The sequence below is a fragment of the Siphateles boraxobius genome, unplaced genomic scaffold, assembly GCF_051911475.1.
Source record: "Siphateles boraxobius isolate OS27281-9 unplaced genomic scaffold, OSU_SipBor_1 9, whole genome shotgun sequence".
Classification (NCBI taxonomy): Eukaryota; Metazoa; Chordata; class Actinopteri; order Cypriniformes; family Leuciscidae; genus Siphateles; species Siphateles boraxobius.
This window is the reverse complement of record NW_027509219.1, coordinates 11,312,065-11,335,104: the sequence shown is the minus strand read 5'-3', so window position 1 is coordinate 11,335,104 and position 23,040 is coordinate 11,312,065. Positions and strand designations below refer to the sequence as shown.

The window sequence follows — 23,040 nt, the reverse complement described above, 5'->3', positions numbered from 1 at the left end:
AATATGAGCACTTTTAACACTGTGGACTAGCGTTCAGTGATGAAATGGCATTTTAGACATTTTTTTAGAATAAAATGGCAGACTCCTTTATTCAGCTATGGCTAGTTTCATAGCGTGTCATTTAATGTATCCTAAACACGCACAACTAAATGATATTTTCACACTTTTCAGCATAATTTGACGAAATATAACTTAATTGGAAATTTTTGTTTAGAAATCACTAAACAAACCATTTGAATATGCATTGTATGTTATTTCACTCTTTGTTTTAAACTCTCATAAACTGATGTTTTTTATGATGGACTTTTATAGTTTAGGGGTCATGTCATGGATTTTTTATTTTATTTAAATATGGTCATTGAGGATAACATACTTACAAGTATAATGTTACGAATTTGCGTGGAAGCAAAGGCAGTAGGTGGATCTAAATGCAGCAGTAGACTTTAATTACAGATACAGACAAGATACTCGTGGTACGCACATTAAAACATACATTCAATAACTCAACCCGAACAAAAGAGCAGACAGGATTTAAATACACAGGATGAGGGAACAAGACACAGCTGGGGCAAATCAGAACACCGAGCGGGACCATACAACCTAGCAAGACAACACACCTGAAACAAGGGACCTAATAATGACATGACTAGGATAACAGACTACAATTAACAAGGCACAAACTGAATAAAAGACCAAAGACAGAGAAACCACAAACCAGAAACATGACAAAATGTATAAACACCGTAACATTATCCCCCCCTTCCATAAGGCGCGACCCCGCGCCGAATGAACATCAAATAGGGGCGGGAGGGTGGGCGCCCTGGAGGCTGACGAGGGCGTGGCTTGCCCGGAACAGGAAGCCTCCAGGGCGGAGCAGGACGTGAAGGCGGCCAGGGCGGAGCAGGATGAGGCGAAGGCCAGGGCGGAGCAGGACGAGGCGAAGGCCAGGGCGGAGCATGGCGTGGCAAAGGCCAGGGTGGAGCATGGCGTGGCAAAGGCCAGGGTGGAGCATGGCGTGGCAAAGGCCAGGGTGGAGCATGGCGTGGCAAAGGCCAGGGTGGAGCATGACGTGGCAAAGGCCAGGGCGGAGCACGATGAGATGGTGGCCAGGTCGGAGCAGACTCAGACGAGGATGAGGACCATGTCGACGTCGTCTCCATGGCCCTCATGGAGTACCTTCTGCCCCCCCCCCAAAAAATACTTGGGGAAATCCTCGGGAGGAACCTCCAGGTGGTAGATGGGTTCCGGGCAGGCCTCCCGGAGCTTGAAGGGCGCAGGCAGGACGAGGCGCAGAGGCGGGGCCGGCAGGGCGAGGCGCAGAGGCGGGGCCGGCAGGGCGAGGCGCAGAGGCGGGGCCGGCAGGGCGAGGAGTCTGGGAACGCCCTCCGTAGCCTGGCGAAGCAAACGAGTCCTCCTCCTCCTTCTGCGACGACGCTTCACTGGGCTTGATTCACTACTGGACGTACTTGACTCAGTAGACTCACTTGACTCAGTAGACTCGGCAGACTCAGTAGACTCGGCAGACTCACTTGACTCGGCAGACTCACTTGACTCGGCAGACTCACTTGACTCGGCAGACTCACTTGACTCGGCAGACTCACTTGACTCGGTAGACTCACTTGACTCGGTAGACTCACTTGACTCGGTAGACTCACTTGACTCGGTAGTCGGTTCACTTGACTCGGTAGTCGGTTCACTTGACTCGGTAGTCGGTTCACTTGACTCGGTAGTCGGTTCACTTGACTCGGCACTTGATTCACTTGACTCGGCACTTGATTCACTTGACTCGACACTTGATTCACTTGACTCGGCACTTGATTCACTTGACTCGGCACTTGATTCACTTGACTCGGCACTTGATTCACTTGACTCGGCACTTGATTCACTTGACTTGGCACTTGATTCACTTGACTTGGCACTTGATTCACTTGACTTGGCACTTGATTCACTTGACTTGGCACTTGATTCACTTGACTTGGCACTTGATTCACTTGACTTGGCACTTGATTCACTTGACTTGGCACTTGACTTGGCACTTGATTCACTTGACTTGGCACTTGATTCACTTGACTTGGCACTTGATTCACTTGACTTGGCACTTGATTCACTTGACTTGGCACTTGATTCACTTGACTTGGCACTTGATTCACTTGACTTGGCACTTGATTCACTTGACTTGGCACTTGATTCAATTGACTTGGCACTTGATTCAATTGACTTGGCACTTGATTCAATTGACTTGGCACTTGATTCAATTGACTTGGCACTTGATTAAATTGACTTGGCACTTGATTCAATTGACTTGGCACTTGATTCACTTGACTTGGCACTTGATTCACTTGACTTGGCACTTGATTCACTTGACTTGGCACTTGATTCACTTGACTTGGCACTTGATTCACTTGACTTGGCACTTGACTCACTTGACTTGGCACTTGACTCACTTGACTCGGAACTTGACTCACTTGACTCGGAACTTGACTCACTTGACTCGGAACTTGACTCAGAACTTGATTCACTTGACTCGGAACTTGACTCGGAACTTGATTCACTTGACCCGGCGGCGCTTGACTCACTTGACTCGTCGGCGCTTGACTCACTTGACTCGGCGGCACTTGACTCGGCGGCAATTGACTCGCTTGACTCGGGAAGCGCGGTCTCACTTGACTCGGCGGCACTTGACTCACTTGACTCGGGTTCGTCGAGGCTGAAGCGACGTGCGGGTTCGGAAGACAGAAGCTCAGCCTCAGGCATGTCGATCTCGGCAGGAAGAAGCTCAGGCATGTCGGTCTCGGCAGGAAGAAGCTCAGGCATGTCGTGGAAAGCGGGCTCGACTCGGTTCACGTGAAGCGCAGGCTCGTGGAGCGTGGTCTCGGCTGAGCAGCTGAAGTTAAGCGCGGGCGCGACCGGGCTGACGTTAAGCGCAGGCTCTCGCAGCTTCTCCTCCACGCCCACAGTAAACGGGGAACCGCTCCACAACAGGGCCAGGTCAACGTACCATTCTAAAGATCCGTGAGGACCAGGTTCGGGCATCAGAGACCGGAGTGGTTCCGATAATCCTCCGCGGAAGAAGATCTTCAAGCCGTGGGTGTTCATTTGCGCGAGATATGCCAGCTCGAGGAATTCTGCGACATAATCCTCGATGGCGCGATTCTCCTGGCGAAGACGGAGGATCTGGACATCAGGACTCCAGGTAGGCATGGCTGCTAGATCCTAGGGGGTCAGTTATTCTGTTACGAATTTGCGTGGAAGCAAAGGCAGTAGGCGGATCTAAATGCAGCAGTAGACTTTAATTACAGATACAGACAAGATACTCGTGGTACGCACATTAAAACATACATTCAATAACTCAACCCGAACAAAAGAGCAGACAGGATTTAAATACACAGACGGGATGAGGGAACAAGACACAGCTGGGGCAAATCAGAACACCGAGCGGGACCATACAACCTAGCAAGACAACACACCTGAAACAAGGGACCTAATAATGACATGACTAGGATAACAGACTACAATTAACAAGGCACAAACTGAATAAAAGACCAAAGACAGAGAAACCACAAACCAGAAACATGACAAAATGAATAAACACCGTAACATATAACATACTTACGTTAATAAAGTTTTTTGCACAGAAAAAACAAAAATATATACGCGTGAAAAATATTTTAGACCCTCTGTCTAAAATGATTCGCTTTTAAAGGGGATATTTCTTTGCATATTAATGTGTCTTTGCAGTGTGTGGACACAACCACCATACAAAAAAAAACAAAGGATTAAATGGATTTTTTTTCAATCCTCAAAAAGCCTAAACACTGTCAATAATCAAGCCGTTTGGATTTTCTGAGCAATAATGATGTCATATTGTTCATGCTCCGCCCATGACCACTGACGGACTGTCCCGTATTAGCATATTTCCGCCCTCAGTCAGTTGTATACTGTCTGCCAGCGGTGCGTTTCCCGTACAACGACGTAACTCGCTGCTTCACTTCCATAGTACGATGCATCGTAGGTGAAATCAACTTGTTAGTCACGACTGTTTCCCGAAACCATATTGTCGCAAAGTGGTCGTTCAACTACCTTGGTTTATGATGTCACGCACGTGGTGGAGTATTATCGCTAGTAGGAACGCTTGATGTTTTGTTATAAATTACAGACATGACTTTTCTCAGTTATTTTGCTTTATTTCGAGACTTAATCATAGGCTCGTTCTTAGTAGAGCACGTATACGTACATGTAGTCTTGAAAAACAGTGCTTTAAATCTCTTGACAAACTAAAAGACGTAAATGACATTTGTATGTATTCTAAATAAAAGACATAGGTTGTACTGAATGTCAGCTTGCTTATTTTGCTCAAGATAAGGATTTATTAAGTCCACATGTCATGCAAACTAGAAACTATGCTTTTAACCACAAGTCGAGAACTGTCGTTCCAATCTCACAAGTTTGCGAATGTACGTTGGAACGATGGTTTTGGGAAACACCGAATCGTTGAACTATGCTGATAACGACGGAACCTGTGAACATAGTTGGCTAACGATGCTTTTGGGAAACGCACCCCCGGGCAGCACTTTATATTTCTTGTGTCGACACCCCCCAATGGAAGAGAGGGGTGGGGTGAGCAGTTGCTCATTATCATTTAAAGAGACATGCACAGAAACGGGTCGCTGTGAACAGAGCTGTATTTGAGGAGGTAAAAAGGGTGTTGTTTTCACAACCATTGAGGAATTTTAACCAAAGCATGTAATAAACTTTACATGGAGACCCTAAAGAATCATACCAACTTGTGGAAAATGGGCATCTGATGACCCCTTTAAGGTGCGGTTCCTTTAAGGGTTATCAGTAAACGGCCACAGTTATCATTGGCTAACGTCATTGCATAGGAAACCGTACACTGTGCCTTGTTTACAAAACAAAATGCTCTGAACAAACATATAATCCTCCGACTCGATCGAGAACGCCATTAAAATAAAGCATCCTGGGATCCTTCTGAAATCTGTACAGAGACTCAAACGGACACGTCAAAGCGAAGATTTTTTCACTCTTACATTTGTCCTGTTGTCAGCTGACTCAAGTACTCTACTGTATCCAGTGTAGACAGCCTCAGCTATTATAATGGGTTTTATTTATTTTTGATGCGACGCAACGCTCACATCTAGTGTTGGCAAATGTCAGCCATTAAGCAACTGAACGCCAGTGGGCGATGATGTAAAACTATTTGTCGATATCTTGCTCTGGAGACATATGCAAATATATTTTCCCGTGTGACTTCACAAATCCCTCAATATTAATTTTACAAGTCATGACCCCTTTAAGATTGAAAGTCATGTAAATCATGGGTAAAACTATCAGATCTATACATAAAAGGCATTTAAAAAGCACCAAAAACTAAATCATGGTACAATGTATAAAGATTCCAAGACTGTCTTGATGTGACATTCTTTGTCTTGTGTTTTAGGTGTGCTTACCAAGCAAGTGGAAAATCTACATGTTTTTCTGCTGGTATGTGGACTCAGACGAGTTAAGGATCCTCTGTATCTTTTAGAAGCTTTTGCAGGTATTGCGGCTCTATAAAATCAGTTTAACATCATAGTAGGGAGGTTAAGCCCAAAAAATAGGCCTTTGACTTCAAGTCATGATGCAAAGGTCTCCTTTGGTATGGAAGTACCTTAGGGTCATACAAATCAATTTATCCTAAGACACAAGTGAGATCACACTTTGTATCAGAAATAAACATGTTTTTTCAAAAATGGCCGCCAATGCGCCGAAAATACTCTAGAGCCCATATCTTTGCTTCTGTTATCGCTATAATGACAAATTTGGTGTCAAAGTGTACATGTTTGGGGTCAAGAAATCCAATAAAATTGGTTTCAAGTTTAAAAAAATAATAATTTTCCCCATACCATGACAATTGGGGTAAATATGCACATATATGGGTAAATATTTCACATAAAAATTGTCATCAGAGTGACTTTACTTATCTTTTCGTTCAAAAACTTTAATTTTGTATTTAAGCAGTGCAGCTACTTCTGTACATTACATTTGTCATATGTAGCATGAGATTTCGACCAGTCAGGAGTAGCCTATAGCATATCAGTTCCTGCAAGAACACATCCCATCTGCACCTGGAGCTGTGACAGCTGTTGAAGGTCAGAGGTGACAGGTTAACACTTTGAGGTTTGTATGACTTTCTCATTAAATAGAAAAATGTTTTTAATGTTAGATAACTAATAAATAGCTAGCTAGTTGACTATGGAAAAAAAACCTTATAATTATCCTTATAATTTTTATTAATTTAAAAAACACTTCCTGCAGCTAGCAGACCTAGGCGAGGCAGCTCGCGCGCCTATTGGATGCTATGCGGCAACTGCTGCAACCTATCGAGGCACTGCACGTGACGTAAGCACCAATGAGTGGGCGTGTGGGTGAATGGGCGTGGCTTATGCCTATATAAGCCAGAGCTCGATAAGATGCTCCTTGGTTTTCATTGACTGAAGCGAAACCAGATGGTAGCACAAGCACGGCAGGGTTACGAAACACTCATTCCCTCTTCTAGAGAGAACCGAGGTTACGTTTGTAACCGTGACATTCTCTTACAAGAGTACTCTCATGTTGCGTAAGCTAGCTTACGCTACGGGAATCCAATTTAAAACGCCGTGCGTGCTAAATCTACCACAACACTGACCCAAGGGCGAGCGCCCTGAGTTCATATGATATGGGGATATAAAAATGGGCAGCTAGACCTTTAGATCGGCCACGAAACGAAACAGATAGCTGTCCTGACCGTCTGAAAGCAGCCGAACGTTCCACGTAAATTCTAAAGGCCCTAACCAGGCAAAGGAGATTCACGTCAGATTCGCTGTCAGATCCGAAGAGAGAATGTCAGATTGAAGAGGCGGTGGTACCAGTACCTGTCGGTCGCCTTCCAAGGTTCCAGAGCTGCGACGCATTTCTGATTGACCCTGAGGCGAAACAGATCGGAGGCCCAAGCTCGAGACGGCACTCGTGCTTTCAGCCACCACTGCAGTGGGCGCATACAAACCAGACTCAGTTGGAGTACTGATGAGGCCATGAGGCCCAGCATTTTCTGAAATCTCTTGATTGAGACTATAGTGCCGCAATGTTCAGTATACGCTCTGGCGATAGTCGCGCTGTCATTGACAGCGAGTTCAGCTCTGTGCCCAGAAATGATATTTCCTGGTTGGGGGACAGCGAGCTCTTCGCCCAATTGACTGTGAGACCAAGATTCTCGAGGTGTTCGAGTAATATGGTCCTGTGTTCTATGAGCTCTGAATGAGATCGAGCTAGAATCAGCCAATCGTCCAAATAGTTCAAAGCTTGTATGCCCTGAAGTTTAAGGGGCGCGAAAGCAGCGTCCATGGCACATCATAATATACAGGATGCCAGGGACAGGCCGAACGGTAGGACTGTGTATTGATATGCCTGGCCCTCGAAGGCGAATCTCAAAAATCGCCTGTGACGAGAGAATGTCAGACTCGCTTTTAGATCCACAGAGGCTTGTGCTCTGAAAGGAGTGGCAGGTACTTTGGGGAAATAATCATGTCTTGGTTTGTGGATGACCTTGGAGTCATTAGGCCCAAACTCAAGGCACGACGCGCTAACAGAAATTGCGTGTAAGTCACCCACCAGCTTGACTGAGGCGATAGCCACCAGAATGGCTGTTTTCAATGAGAGATACTTAAGGTCCACAGACTGTAGAGGTTCGAAAGGGGCACCCTTCATGGCCTCCAGGACCAAGGAATGGTCCGAGGGGGGGCGAGGAGGGTTCATCCTTCTAGCTCCCCTGAGGAAGCGGACTACAAGGTCGTTCCTACCCAGTGACTGGCCATGCGAATGTTTGACAAACGCAGCAATAGCCGCCACATATACCTTGAGCATGGATGGGGATCTACCCTTATCCAAGAGTTCCTGTAGGAAGGAGAGAACCTCCGACACCCCACAATCTTGTGGATCCAGGTTGTGAGCTGAGCACCAACCTGAGAACACTGACCACTTGGAAGCACAAAGCCGTCTAGTAGAGGGCGCTCTAGCTTGCATAATCGTGTTTAACACTCCGTCAGGGAGACTGACGGGTACCCGTTGATGGCCCAAACATGCAGAGCCCAAAGCTCGGGTCGTGGGTGCCAAATCGTACCCCCGGCCTATGAGAGGAGATCTCTCCTCAACGGGACAGGCCACGGAGGCAAGCTCTGAAGCTGCATCAGCTCCGGAAACCAAACTTGGTTCGGCCAGAACGGAGCTTCTAGAAGTACACAGGAACCGTTCTCCCTTATACGCTTGATTACCTGTGGTAACAGCATGTTCGGAGGGAAAGGATAGAGAGGGCGGCTGGGCCAGTGATGGGCCAGCGCGACCTTGTTCTTTGTGAAGCATATTGGACACTGAGCGCTGTCTAGAGACTTAAAGAGGTCGACTTCTGCTGTGCCAACGGTGTCCCACAACAGCTGAACTGTCTGAGGGTGGAGGGACCATTCCCCTGGGGGAACGTTGTCCCTGGACAGCCTGTCTGGACGCAGATTAAGATGACCTGGCACATGCGCCGTAGGTTGCGCTGTAGGTTGCGCTGAACCCATACAAGGATGCGTTCTGCCAGTGCATGAAGGTTCCGTGATCTCAGACTGCCCTGGCGATTTATGTAGGAAACCACCGACATGTTGTCCGTGCGGACAAGGACATGGTGGCCCTTTAGAAGGGGAAGGAAGAACCGCAAGGCGTTCTCGACCGCCTTCATCTCTAGACAGTTTATGTGCAAGCTCTTTTCTTGGCTTGACCACAGGCCAAAAGTCGGTCTGCCCTCATAGAGGGCGCCCCAGCCCGAATTGGAGGTGTCTGTAGAAACCACTATCAGTTTAGAGATTACTCCCAGGTTTACACCTGTCTGATACCAGTCGACCGCCTTCCAGGGCTCCAGAGCTGTGACACAGTTCTGAGTTACCTTGAGACGTAAACGACCGGATGCCCATGCTCGACGCAGGACCCGCGTCTTCAGCCAGTGCTGTAAAGGGCGCATGCGAAGCAGACCTAAACGAAGAAATTATTAAGTTGTGAATGGACTGTGTGTTTGGCATGCGTTTTTTAATAAAAAATTGCATACTTCACCTCCAATTGTCATGTTAAGGACAACATTATTGTTTTTTAGTCTTGGAACCTATTTTATTGGACACCTTGACCACAAAAATGTACCCGTTGATACCAAATTTGTCATTATAGCTATAACAGAAGCAAAGATATGGGCCTCTCAAGTATGGTCGGCGGCCATTTTTAAAAAATGTGCGTATATAAGATACAAAATGTGATCTCACTTGTGTCTTAGGATAAATTTATTTCTATGGCCCTAAGGTACTTCCATACCAAAGGGGACCTTTGCATCATGACTTGAAGTCAAAAGTCTCTTAACCTCCCTACTATCATTCTTCATGGAACATAAACTGTATCATTGAAATGTTGTATTGTTAATAGACATTATTATTATGTGTTCAATCAAATTTGTTGATTTTCTCTTTTACAGAATGGCACAGTCAGAACCCTCTAGTGGTCCTCATCATCATTGGCCCAGTGGTAAGAAAGAAAGTATGATTTTAGTAAGACATGCCTCGAGTTCAGGGTGACAACTAGTGGTCAGCTCACAGGCCAGATTCTGCTTTTCAATATATTTTTTATGACCCTTTGATTTTCTTAAATTCCTTGCTCTTCAGACACACATATTTGATTAAAATAAAAGCTGTTCTTTTGAACTTTTAAAACAGTGTCCACAAAAATATTAAGCAACACAGCTATTTTCAACATTTAAAATTTTAAGAAATGTTTGTTAAGCACCAAATCAACATATTAGAATGATATCTGACAGATCATGTGACACTGAAGACTGGAGTAAAGGCTGCTGAAAATTCAGCGTTACCATCACAGGAATAAATTACATTTTAAGTTGTAAAAATATTTCTCAATTTTCATGAGTGGGCTCTCATGACTGGGATAGGGACCAGCCAAAAGTATAGGAGTCGGGTGGTGGAGGGGTGCAGGAAAATTGTTGAGGAAAACTCATGTTGATTGGATAGATCATTTGAATGTGTTCCTCCCGAACTTTGTTAATAAAACATAATTTACTGATTTATTAAAAAAAAAATTATCAAATACATACAGTCTTCTTTCAAAAACATTACAACTCTTACCGACCCAAAACTTTTGAACAGAAATGTAGTTATTTATGTCTCATAATACAAATGACCTATTACAAAAAAAAATTATCCGATTATTTTATTATTTAAATCGTTTAAAGATTATTATGAGTACTGTATGTTTGATTATCGTGTTTGTTTGACTGTTCAGTGATGTGCAGAGCTACTCGACTTTAAAATCATCAGGTTACTTAAAAAAAAAAAGAAAAGTAGCGTTGCTACTTTTATCTTGCCCTCCACTAAAAAGTGTACATTGTTGTAAATTTAGATAATCTATTCCTTGAAAGAAAGAAAGAGCTTGACAAGCCCTGGTCTAATCATTCCAGTTAACACCCATTCCTGCTGCCATCATCACAGGTAAAGCTGTGAAACGCTTCCACACGTGCGGTATATCCTCTCGTGATTAGTTAACATCTTCAAAAGCCCATAACACACCCTAACATCCTTTTCAAAGGAGCTGTGTTAGTGTTTGCGCATGTGAGCAACATGTTTCTGTAGATTCTAATGTAGCGCTAATTGGATGTAGCAAAGATAACAACATTAGCATGCATTAAGCTGGACTTATCAGAGGCATTTAAAGGCTCACTCGAGCTAGAGCAGTGGAATTAGTGAAAGGATTAGGGCTGCGGGGGACTAGCATAAGCTTTGGACTATTAGTAGGCCTACAGTGCTATATGGTGCTAGGGGAGTCTTGTTAGCTGCTAGGAGCTAATGGCTAGTCCGTGGAAGGCCATCTGCCACTCCTGATTATGTGCCAAGCCTAGGTGCTACCATTCTGCCAACCCCGTAGAGAGGTCACCCTCCCCCTCTGGGCACTATCAAGACTAGTCACAAACATGGTCAAATATTTTTCGAAATAAGGAGATTTTAAAAGATTGAAAAAAGGGAGGAGGAAACAAACAAACAACAAACAAAACAAAGTTTGCTAAGTGTGTTCTAGGGAAAAGGATAGAAGAGAAACTGGAACAGAGCAAGTCAACATAAGACCTAAAGCCCAAATTACTTCCTTTCTAATCCATGAAAGTTTTACTATAGAAGTCTGACTGCATATGTTCTATTTGGGATCAAGCACCAACTGTATTTTTGTTCCACCATACAGTATTTGTATTCTTTTTCTGGCTGAGTGTCTAAGACAGCCCATGGAACCATGTGGTAAAAAGTTGTGAAATTTGGCACACTGATTGAACGGGGTCTAATGGTGTGTTCAAGTTGTTCTGGGAAGTTTGTATTAACAAGTTGGGAAGTTGTAATTATGACGTCAGGTGCAGTCAGATCATTTTGGTCATAGCCAGATGGCATGTGCTTTTACTGCAAATAATACAACAGGCATTAAAATGAAAAAGTTCTCTTATAGTGAGTGCAATTGAGCTCTATTTCATGTCTTCTAGTGCTTGAATATTTAAATTAGCAAGGCTTAAAAGCATGTGCAAAGAATAAACTTTCGTGAAGATGCAGCACTGGCTTGACCGGGACACTGGCACTTTTGTCAATTGTCCTGAGCGTTGTTTACGCTGGCAGTCCTTATTGTCGAGCCCTGCTGTATTTTCTACAGATTTCTATTTGTTTTAGCAAGTATTTAATTATTTTACCCAGAGAAAAACGTTGGATTATGTATGTGACATAACAGTATGTGAAAATGTGAAAGTTTGTGAAATGAGTAGCATGTTGGAATTAATAGTAGTCATAAAACTGTAGGCAAAAAGTACCTGAATGACCTACTACTACTGCAGAGATTCTGAAGTGCTCATCCAATGGACACATTACTATCCCATTAGGGCACGGAAGAGGATCTGTAAATCCAAATGTAGTATTTGAATCATACTACACACATTCATACTTTATTGAACATACTTTTTAATGGTCACAAAATGCTTTCCTCTTCAAATGTATTGTTTTCTCAGACACTAGGTGATTTCAAATGCAAACTCGTTGAAGTGCAGCTTAAGGTGTATTTTTTATAGGGCTGCACGATATGGCCAAATTTTATATTGAATATATAAGATATATTTCTTAATGTCGGTCGATACGATATAATTCCGATATCGATATGAACAATATAAAAGCCTCAGAAAAACTGCCAAGAACGCCCACAACAGATTTCTGTACCTACTATCTTCTGAAAAATGAATTTGCCAAGTCTGTGAAACCTGCTGGAGTCTTTCGGTACTGCACCATAAACAAACTACATGAAGCAATGAAATAACCCATCATAACAATAATATTCTCTTCTCAATACCTGCTACAAGACAATGAAAGCATATGGGTATCAATATTCAATTTGAATTAATATGCAAAATGACAATGATTAGATATGTTTATCATGTTCAAGTAAAAACTATAGCAAAATTATCATTTAAATGTTATTTTTCTTAATTGCATTTACATTCACAGTTAAGACACTTGCGATTGCATTTTCATGAAATGTCCTGCAATGAATGTAGCAAAATTCAATGTGCAAATTGAAAATGCATTCCGAGCCGATCACGCCCCCTTCCGTCCTGTCAATCACTGCGGGAAGTTTCGGTTTCTTAGATATTAAAATCATATGTATTGGTCATTCTGAAGTCACTCAGCATCCCCACTTGCTCCAAATTCACGCAAAAAGTCTTCTTTGTTTGTGCCGGTTAAAGTGTTGTTTGTGCTGCTTCTATCGGGTGTAACTGCTTCAGATGGTGGAAGAGATTTGATGTGTTCCCGCTGCTAGTCGGCACCACTCTCCGGCACATTTTGCAGCACGCTCTGATCAACTATTTCGTCTGCTTTCTCCTCACTTGTGGAAGCTCGTTCAGTCACATTTGTATTGCGGTCAGGGGCGCTCATTTTGTTGCTAAAACTTGCCGCGTTGGAGAACAGCCTACAGTGCTGAGCACTGGCTGCGTGTCTGTGGTGTACGTCATCGCGAAAGTAGCCAATTGTGTTCTGCTCTTTCTGACGGCTGCGCGCCTAATGTCAGTCAGTGACAAATGCTGTTTTGTATATTGAAATATCGAAAATGTGTTTAAAAATCATATCACCGTTATTGAAAAAAAAAAATATTGCGATATATATTCATATTGAATTATTGTCCAGCCCTACATTTTTTATCAGAGTTATTTATTTAGAGTTATTGAAGTGAGTCTCTACTAGATTTTTCTAGGTCTGCCCCCTAATAGTAGTCTAAACCAGCGGTTCTCAACCCTGGTCCTGGGGGCCCACAGCTCTGCACATTTTATATGTCTCATTTATCTGGCACACCCAGTTCAGTTCATAGAGCTCTTTCCTAACGAGCTGATGATTTGAATCAGGTGTGTTAAATGAGGGAGACATATAAAATGTGCAGAGCTGTGGGCCCCCAGGACTAGGGTTGAGAACCACTGGTCTAAACCGTTGTCAAGATGAAGAGGCTTAGTCGACCAAATTTTAATTAGTTGGCTAGTCACAGAAGAAGAAGAAAACAGGAAGTCATGCAGTCCGTGATGGACAAATCATTAACACGACTGGTCCATGTGGTAATTACGGTATTTTGGGCAGTAAATCCAAATGTTTGCCTATCAGGGGGCTTTTCCACTGGGCTCGTTTGCTGCGGTCCGAGCCCGAGCGCGTTTGTTCCCGGCGCCCCCCGCAGCGTTGGTCTGGTTTCACACTCAACTTGATTCTATCGAACTCTGGTGCGTTTGCGTGCATCTTACGTCATTGCAAACGTGCACGGCGCATGATAGAAAACACGACGCGGGTCAATATATTGTGTTTTTTATTAATTTGGTGCCATTATTCATAGCTGAGTAAACAACCCAGGTTAACTGTGTGTGTGTGTGTGTTTCGCATAAGCTGTTTTTCCGCTGCTTGCAAATGGACTCTTTTGAGGAGACAGTGGATTTCCATTAATTTGTTGCCCTGATTGCACGCACTATGCGCGAATACACTGCAGACTCACTCTTGCTCGTATCCAGGGTAAATCTTCATCCCTTACGTGTGTTTTATTTAACTAAGTACATCATAATCGACTAAAACGCATGCGCAGGATACTTTACTTCCTGAACAAGTGCGCACCCGAGTCCGTGTAGTTTTCACATACACGCGAATCGCAGCACGGTTCGGGAGCAACCGAACTCAGACCACCTCCTCCAGGTAGTCTCGGGTTCGGTACCCCAGTGCGCACCCGGGTCCCATGACAGGGTTCACATTAGCGATTTTTCATGCGAACCGTGCCCCGTTCCGAACTAAACTGCCAGTGTGAAAGCCCCCTCAATCACTTACCTCAAATGGCTTATCATTTGAAACATGCAAGTAGTAGCCTAACGTTAGCCACTTTACATGGCGGATCGCTCTAATGTTAACTATTTTTTGTTGCATGTCCAAGTGTTCATGCGGAGGTCACTTGGATTTTTTTCTGATAACAGTGAAAATAACATAAAATACTCATTTCATTTTTGGTCATACAGATGCATCATTCGAAACTGTAAAGGGTCTTCTTTTATTTGTGTACACTCACAATAACAACAAACTTTTTGTTTTTTAACTTTTGTAAAATAAATAAAGCAAACAGGATGTGTTTTCTCCAAGAACTTCCTTCTGGAGCACATCACAAAAGTGAATTGAAACTCACTCATACAAGCATAAACTTGTCTCACATGAATATTCCATATGTCTATAGAAAGCTTGAAATTGTCTTGTTTTAAATTAACCGATTTCAATATTCTCTGATTATGTAATCCATATAAAAAAGTACATTTCTCTCTATATGTGCACTGTACTGCCGAGATGGCAAGTCGGCAGTGTCAACTTAATTTTTTGCAGCCGACACTAACTCAGAAAACACTAGTTTACCAATAAATTTGTAAAATGTTCAGTGTCTCCTTGCTGTTTTTTCAGACACATTCATAATCATTACTTTTGCCAGCACACTGCGGCAAGCTTTATGTGTTTGAGTGCCTCATTATTATGGTTTAGCATTTATCTGCAAAGTAGAAGTTAGCAATGTTACATATGTAATGCATATATTACATATATACCCCCCCCCCCCCCCCCAGTATTTAAGTAATTAAATTAATAAACATGTGGCTAGTCGACTATTCGCTTAAATGAACGACATCTAGTCAACTAGAAAACTAAGCGCAACCCTATTTTTTCTATACCAAATGCCCTAGTTTTATAAGCTATAAAAGGAAATAAATGTTGCCAGAGGATCATACAAATACAATATTTGTCATACTGCTGTTTTGTTCTTCCCATCTCTAAATATTTTCTCATTCCATCCATTGGAAAAACTACAGACAAAATTGTTGTATGAAATCCTCTAAAAAGCCAAACTTTTTGCACAATATGAGCACAAAAAAACTCCAAGAATTCCTACTCTATTGGCTTACATTCTTCCTTCATGCATTTGAATCAGTCCCACCCAGTGCCTGCCGACAGATCCTGTCTACCAACCCGTGGTGACTTCACTGTTCCTTCATTTCTTCCTGAACTTCAGTACCTTGAGTATTTCAGTGTGGCCTATTTCTGCAGCCACCCATCCTCAAGCCCCAGCGATTTCAACACAACGACATGATGCTTCCTTCTGCCACACTTTGACTTTTGTTTATGTGCTGTGATGTTTCTTTTGAGATTCACACATCAGGTGGAGCCACATTTTCCTTTTTCTTGTCTATTTGCGTCTCCAGTGATGTTCAAAGGCTTTCTTGTTTGAGTATGGTTGGCTCCGGGCAAACCGATGACACTGCTAGTTGCTAACATGTTCTTGTAAGCTGTGGTGTGTTTTTGTTTGATAAGAATATCCGGAGAGTGGTAAGACTCATTGTTTCTTTGGGGAGGGGAGGGTTCATGTTGATGACATCAAATGGATCCCAGATGTCTTGTGTCTTTTCCGCCTCCTTTTGGTTTGATTTGTGAATATTATTTAAAGCTGCATTCCTAAAACATTCTGAAAATTACTGTACCTGTTTGTAGGCTTTTCTAATTCACAGCAACTTATACATTTAATTTAAATTGGGTTTTATTGGTGGTTTCTCATTTCCAGTGAGTTTATTTTAAATGTTATTCAAGATATAAACCTGTTGTTGAAAGGACACAAATATGCTAACTTTTTAATACATTTACACTCACAATACTGATTATTTTCTTATATTTAAGACATTTTCCTTATTTTGTGTAAATATATATATATTTTTCATTTAGCACTGCCCTTTAGAAGCTATATGAGATATTTGTACGTTTCCCCGAATGCAAAATATGTACAATTTACCCCCATCCAATTGAAAAGGTAACACCCACTGGCTCTTAAAGGGTTAGTTCACACAAAACTTAAAAACTTGTCATTCTTTACTCACCCTCATGTTGTTCCAAACCTGTAAGACTTTCGTTCAAAACACAATGGAGATGTTTTAAATGAAATCTGAGATTTCGTCCCTCCATTGACAGTCTATGCAACTATCACTTTGACGCTTCAAAAAGTTCATAAAAAGATTGTAAAACTAATTAATGTGGTTTAGTACCAATTTTCGGAAGAGACACAATCACTTTATATGATGAACAGATTGAATTTAGGCTTTTATTCACATATAAACATTCATCAACTCAGTTATGGTAGAGTGTAAATGGAGGGACAGAAATCCCTCAGATTTCATCAAAAAGATCTTAATTTGTGTTTCGAAGATAAATGAAAGTCTTACGGGTTTGGAATGACATTAAGGATGAGAGATTCTTTTTTTTTTGTTAATATTTGTCAACATATGATCAGAACTATATTAACATTGATAAAAGCCCAATGTTTTGCCAACATATTTTCATCTTTCATCTTTTTAGGATTTTGGATTTTAGGGATTTGATCCATGTAATGTAAAACTATATACACCCGTTGACCTATTTTCAGTTTTTCATTTAAAATCTAATATGAAGATCGTTAAAAAGCTTTATTCTGTGCTAAATTGCTCTTGCATATAGTTCTTGACCTTTTATACTGTGCTCCTTTGGGGCATGATTAAACAGCATATCCTGTGGGAAGGACTGATCACACGGTTTGCTCTTATCCAGTAGCTTTATTTTAAGCAATAATCTCTAATTTTGCTATCACTATTGGATTCAAATGTGCAACAAATATCACATTTCACTTAGAAAGAATGAATAGGCAGATAGTGGAATCAAAACAAACAGGATTTGTAGAGAGGCTGTGCCACGCTCATATCATCTTTGACCCAAATTGAATGTGCTGCAACCGCCCCGGCCAGCTAATACACGCAAAGCCTTCATCGTAATGAATCAGATTGAGCAACAACCCCGCCCTGACCCTAATCTCTGGAAATCTATGGGATTTTCAAAAGCTTTTATTTTCTTTTTTTTTCCTTGGACAACTGGCCATGTAGGAAATTATGATCAGTATGAAACGTTGTCTTGTCCACAGGCCATCATTTGGTATTATTGACAGGATTTTACAGGCAGGCAAAAAGAGCAAGAGGGAAAAATCAACAACATGGGATTTGTGGTCTTTATTGCTTATAACCAAAGATAAGCCACAAGAACTTCTGCATAATAACGAAAAGACATTCATCTAATTTCTCATCACAACGTGACCTTAAGTTACTTTTCATGTTGCTTCTACAGGACATGGCCCCTGAATCTTGTGTGGAAAAATGTGAATTAAACTAAAGTTTTAGGATCTCTTCTATTTTTATGACCAATAGGGTATTGATACAGATTATTTTGAAGTGTGTTTAAGGATTTTGATTATAAGCTGTAATAAAAATGAATAATAACAATTATGGTTGATTTTTGATGGTAAATGTTGGTTTGTATTTAGATACACATATTATATTATATTATATATTTGAATGTTTTCTGAAGGATCATATGACATATTCCAAACTTTTGTCTGGTTGTGTCAAACTGATTATTTCTTGTCAAAACCCAATATTCAAGAACAGAACTGTACAGATTTTGCGTAATATTGCTTGGAGACCTTTTGTTTTGAATGACATTTCAAAAAATTTCTTTGTAAATTTTCTGCAGATCTTACCAAATAAAGCATATTTCAGCATTTGGGTGAATATATTTGTAAATGTATTTTTATTAAACCTGTGATATCTCATTTTAGATAGATCCAGTGTTTACCGCAGAGGTTGAGGAGAGTGTCAAGAGGTAAATATCATCTCACGTCTTCATCTTCCCTCCTTGATCTGCTCTTTTTTACTTTCATCTCCTTCCTTCGGTCTCAGGTACTTGATCTTCAAAGTCTCAGTCTCTTATTACTGCCACTGAAGACCTACACATACGCACAGAGACAATCATCTGCTGTTTTTCAATATTTTTGTATCATTAATCTTTCCAAATTATTTTAAATTCCCTTTAAATAAGGGAATATCCCCTTGTAAACTGTTCCTGGATGTTTTATAACATGTTCATGAGGTTGTGTGTGTGTGTGTGTGTGTAGGTCTGTTGGAGTGTTTCTGGCAGCTGATTTGAGTCAGGAGGAGCTGCACTCTGCCATGCAGAAATCATTTGCCCTGGTCAACTCGTCTCTCTCAGAGGGAATGTCTGCTGCCATCTTAGAGGTTTGTCAGGAAGAACTCATTTAATAAAATCTGTTTATAACAAATTCTGACCATTGGAGTGAAATGTAAATATTATCTATAGTGACATTAAATTGATGTTGATAATACTAATAGTAATATGAAGAAAGTAACATGTACAGTATCTTGAGCAACACTGAAAGTGAATAGTACATACAGTTGCAGGCACACACCGGTATACACATAAGCCACTCTTCCACTATCGGGCCGAGTGATTCTAAGAACGTTAGGAAATGGTTCAAATTATGTTTCCACTTGAGCTTGGTTCGGCACGGCACTATTACAAACCGTTCTCGGCCGGGATTTCTCATGGATTTCTCTGGTAGAATGCGTGTAGTGACGTCGCCTCTCAGGATTGGTCAATTGTCTGTTACCTGGATAAGTTTCTCTGTAGCTGGACAAGCATGCTATTTAAGTAGTGTAAACACAAGTTTATAATAAAATTAAAAGAAATATGTGATCATCCTCCATAACGCGGTCACTATTTACATCTGGATAACAATGTGTCTCGTGACTAAATGTGTCATTGTTTTCAAAGTCCACAATATTAAAAGGAAATGGCATTTTCAAATGTAAGCACTTGGTAGAGCGTCTTTAAAATGCTGAGTTTCAGTCTCAGTGTGGGCAGAAGGCCAAAACACATAGAAAACGATGCGTTTTCGGATGTATACAGATTAGTGTAGATGTATCCCTAGTATTTGGTTTGTCCAAGAGAAACCAGTCTGAACAATCATTATTTTTGCTATTGATTTTGATCTCAATACTAGTGCAGGAATCATTCCCAGCAGCTTTGAATCTGTTTGTTTTGCCCGTTATTAGATGGGATATTATGACCACAATATCATTATCTGGATCTAGTTAATCTGTGTTCAAACTGACTAGATTAGTTCAACCCCCAGTGGGATTAATGTGCTGCTAAGTAGCTGTTATCATATTTTCCTCAACAGTTCCACATCTTTTCATTATCCCACAAATGTGAACAAGCCTAGATTGAAATGGCCAATGTATCTACAGAGAATTGAAGTTAAAAAGGTTGTTGCAATTTACAAGAATTTAGAAATAAAAAGGAAAAGCTTTGTAAATGCAATCATCTAGCCCATAATGCTTGATTGCTATCTTACAGTGAATGATCCTGGAGTTGAAGTGGCACTCACAATGTCACAGTAATGGATTGAATTTCCAGGGAGCACAAATACTGATAGAAAACCTTGAATGCTCTTAAGGCGCTTCAGATAAAAAGCACCTGGAAAATGAATAAATGTAAATGCATTGTGCACAAGTCCAAACAGAGTTAATGTATTGCAATCTGGTGTGTTTTTAGGCAATGGATTTAGGTTTGCCTGTTCTAGCGAGGGATGTTCCTGGAAATGCAGCAATAGTTGAGCATAAGGTCACAGGATTGCTTTACTCAAGCCCTCAGGTAAGATTTACAAAGGTTTGGATTATTACTCAAGAGTTTAATTTTAATACAATGAAATCATATCACAGTGTTTTTGTCTGTTACCTCTTTTCCATAGCATGTAAGTGATTGTGATAACAGTTTACAAAAGTAAAATCTATATATTCCAAGGTTCAGATTTACTAAACAGGGCAAATTAGCACCGTTGGGAGTGGAAAGACCTACGTGTGATCTACTGACGACACACAAATGAAAGAACACAGACACAGCCGGATCATTTCCATAATGACCAACGCAATCTACCAAGAGCAGCGCAAATTCAGCGTCTGGTTTAAGACGTGCTTTTTTGGCTGGTAAATAACGGCGCAAATACCAGTAAACTGACTAGTGCAAACCTTAGTAAATCACTTTGCATGATTCATTTAAATACTCTCCTCCCATAAATGTTGCGTCTGAAAGGGAAACTCCTACAAATGCAATAAGTTCAGCCGCAAAATTACCCTGCCCACGTCTGTTCAGCGCTATTTTTTCACTGTGTTTTCTTTAGTAAATCCTGACAGTAGTTTTTTTAACACCAAAAGAGGGTTTGCGCTTGCGCTAGGGCTGTCGCGGTGAAGGGATTTCCCTTGCGGTAATTTTGAGTGGCTCAATAGCGCGATATGCGGTTTTACCACCATTTATTTATTTATTTATATTTATCTGTTACTATATAAATACGTGTTATGATGTGGTCAGCATACACAAAAACAATATAAACAATGTAACCGAAACTAAACATTGTCTAAAAACTAAACTAAAACTAAAACATTGTTCAAAAAAGCTGATTCCTTAAATGATAGATGTAATGAAACAAGGTGTTAATTATTTTTTAACTTTGAGCTCCACTTTTCAAGGCTCAGCTGGCCAGCAACGCTTCACTTAATAGAGACCAATGGCATTGATTCAATGCGTGACTCGCTGCTTTCCCCCCACGGCTTCCTCGCGCTGTGTAATGCTGACCAGCGCTGACGCCATTCATGGTAGATACCCTTACACGTTAAAAGGATGGTAGCCTACGACAAATATTTCTCTCTCCTTGGAAACGGCAACCTTTTCACGAATATATATGACTTGACTTCAAAGACAGACGCAGGTAATCGCACGCGCTCAGTCGATCACATTCACTGTCTGTTTAGGCTTAAGTCCTCATCTACGAATCCTCTGTACAAATCACCATGATAAACAGTCTTGTTATCATTATTAACTTATTTAACATTTAACACACATGGTACGAACTACGAAGGGTGGCCTTATGAAAAAAGAAAACGCGGTTGCTGCGGTTACTTGCATTCCTCTGCGGTTGGCCTGTCAGTAGCGCGGTACTGCAATATTGCGGTTATCGCGACAGCCCTAGCTTGCGCAAACTGGTAAGTAAATTTGGCCACAAGTCTTCGGAAGACATATGATCGGTCAATGTGAAAAACACACTGAAATTCGGTTTGACTATGCGCAGATTCAAATTTGCCACGTTCTGATTGGTCACGAGATACACAATAACCAAAGATGTTTGGCATAATTGATGTCAAACCTGATTTTCGATGCATTACATTTCAATATATGCACACGTGAATGAGATGAAAGGAAAGATTATCGGTGAAAAACAAGCCTGTTAGTCACATAAGGCTATCATGTGACTTTAGAAGACTTGGAATATATGTGAAGAAAGACATACAGGTTTGTAATGCTTTGTTTTGAATCTTTTTAATCTGTTTTTTCAAAATATTAATACTTCAAACTTTATTCTAAAAATCCTTTTTGCCACTAAAACGCTGCTGTAAAAGAGAGAGTAGTGTTGTGTTTTGGTGCCGTCTCTATCTGCTGGTGACTAAGCTTGAACCTGTTTTGGGTCTTTAGGCAGAACAGACAGACTTAGCGTTTATTGTACCGCCGTGCTAAACGGCTGAGAGGAGTTCAAGGCTGCTTAAAAGGTCAAAGGGCAAAACTTCTATCCCTAAAGCAATCTGCTCCTCTGAGCAATTTCCAACCAACCATTTATCTTGCTTATCTCAACTGTATTAAAAGTGAAGATCGCAAGTCTCTGGAGAAACACAGGAAATTGTAAATGAAAGCATTGATATTTGTTTGCAAGTCTGGGCGACTGTGAGCATGTGGACGTACCATGTGCCCTTCTATATTTGTGACCTATGCTAAGCTTTGACCTCTAAATCAAAGAGCTGTTCCATGACAAAGCAAAAGTACAAGCTTCTCTTCCTCTCGGTAGACTCTTGACTCTTGTGGTTTGTATGATGCCATTTGGTGGATTAAATGCATTACTCTAGTGGTGAAATGCACTTACTATTGTCCCATAGTGATTATTTTCACACAAATCGTATACAGATAAAAAGTCAACATTACACTACCATTTAAATGTTTGGACTTGGTATGATTTTGTAATGTTTTTGAAAGAAGTCTTCACCAAGGCTTCATTCATTTGATCAAAAACACAGTTAAAAAACAAAACAAAAAAGAACAATAGTAATATTGTGAACTATTATTGCTTTAAACCAACTGTTTATATATATATATATTCATATGTATATATATATTTATTATTCATATCATATATCTAATAACACGAGCTGCTGAGTCCTTAGCCATTTTCAAGAAACGACTGAAGACGCATCTTTTTCGGCAACACCTGATCCATACGAACGCTTTCTTTTCTTTTCTCTTCTATTCTATATCTATTAAAAAAGAAATTACACTGCGTTAGACTAAACTGGGAAGGGTCATAGGACTTGCATATTGTTGTCCTATTGTTAGTTTTTTAACTCCAATACATTATATCTTTTTCAGAAAGTGTGTGTTTTCCTCTCTGCTGACATCTTGTTACTCCTGACTAGGTTAATTTCACTAGGTTGAA

The 23,040-nt window shown here is 41.1% G+C and overlaps 1 protein-coding gene across 3 annotated transcripts in view; it reads left to right on the top strand.

Annotated features, from left to right (window-relative positions):
• Positions 1–23,040, top strand: part of glt1d1 (glycosyltransferase 1 domain containing 1) — a 59,284-nt gene that overhangs the window by 32,429 nt on the left and 3,815 nt on the right. For all 3 annotated transcript variants that reach the window (XM_077224359.1, XM_077224357.1, XM_077224358.1), the window contains exons 7-11: positions 5,459–5,557; positions 9,530–9,579; positions 18,265–18,308; positions 18,601–18,721; positions 20,061–20,159. In XM_077224359.1, the coding sequence (XP_077080474.1) occupies positions 5,459–5,557; positions 9,530–9,579; positions 18,265–18,308; positions 18,601–18,721; positions 20,061–20,159 (413 nt within the window). The remainder of the gene's footprint in view (positions 1–5,458; positions 5,558–9,529; positions 9,580–18,264; positions 18,309–18,600; positions 18,722–20,060; positions 20,160–23,040) is intronic.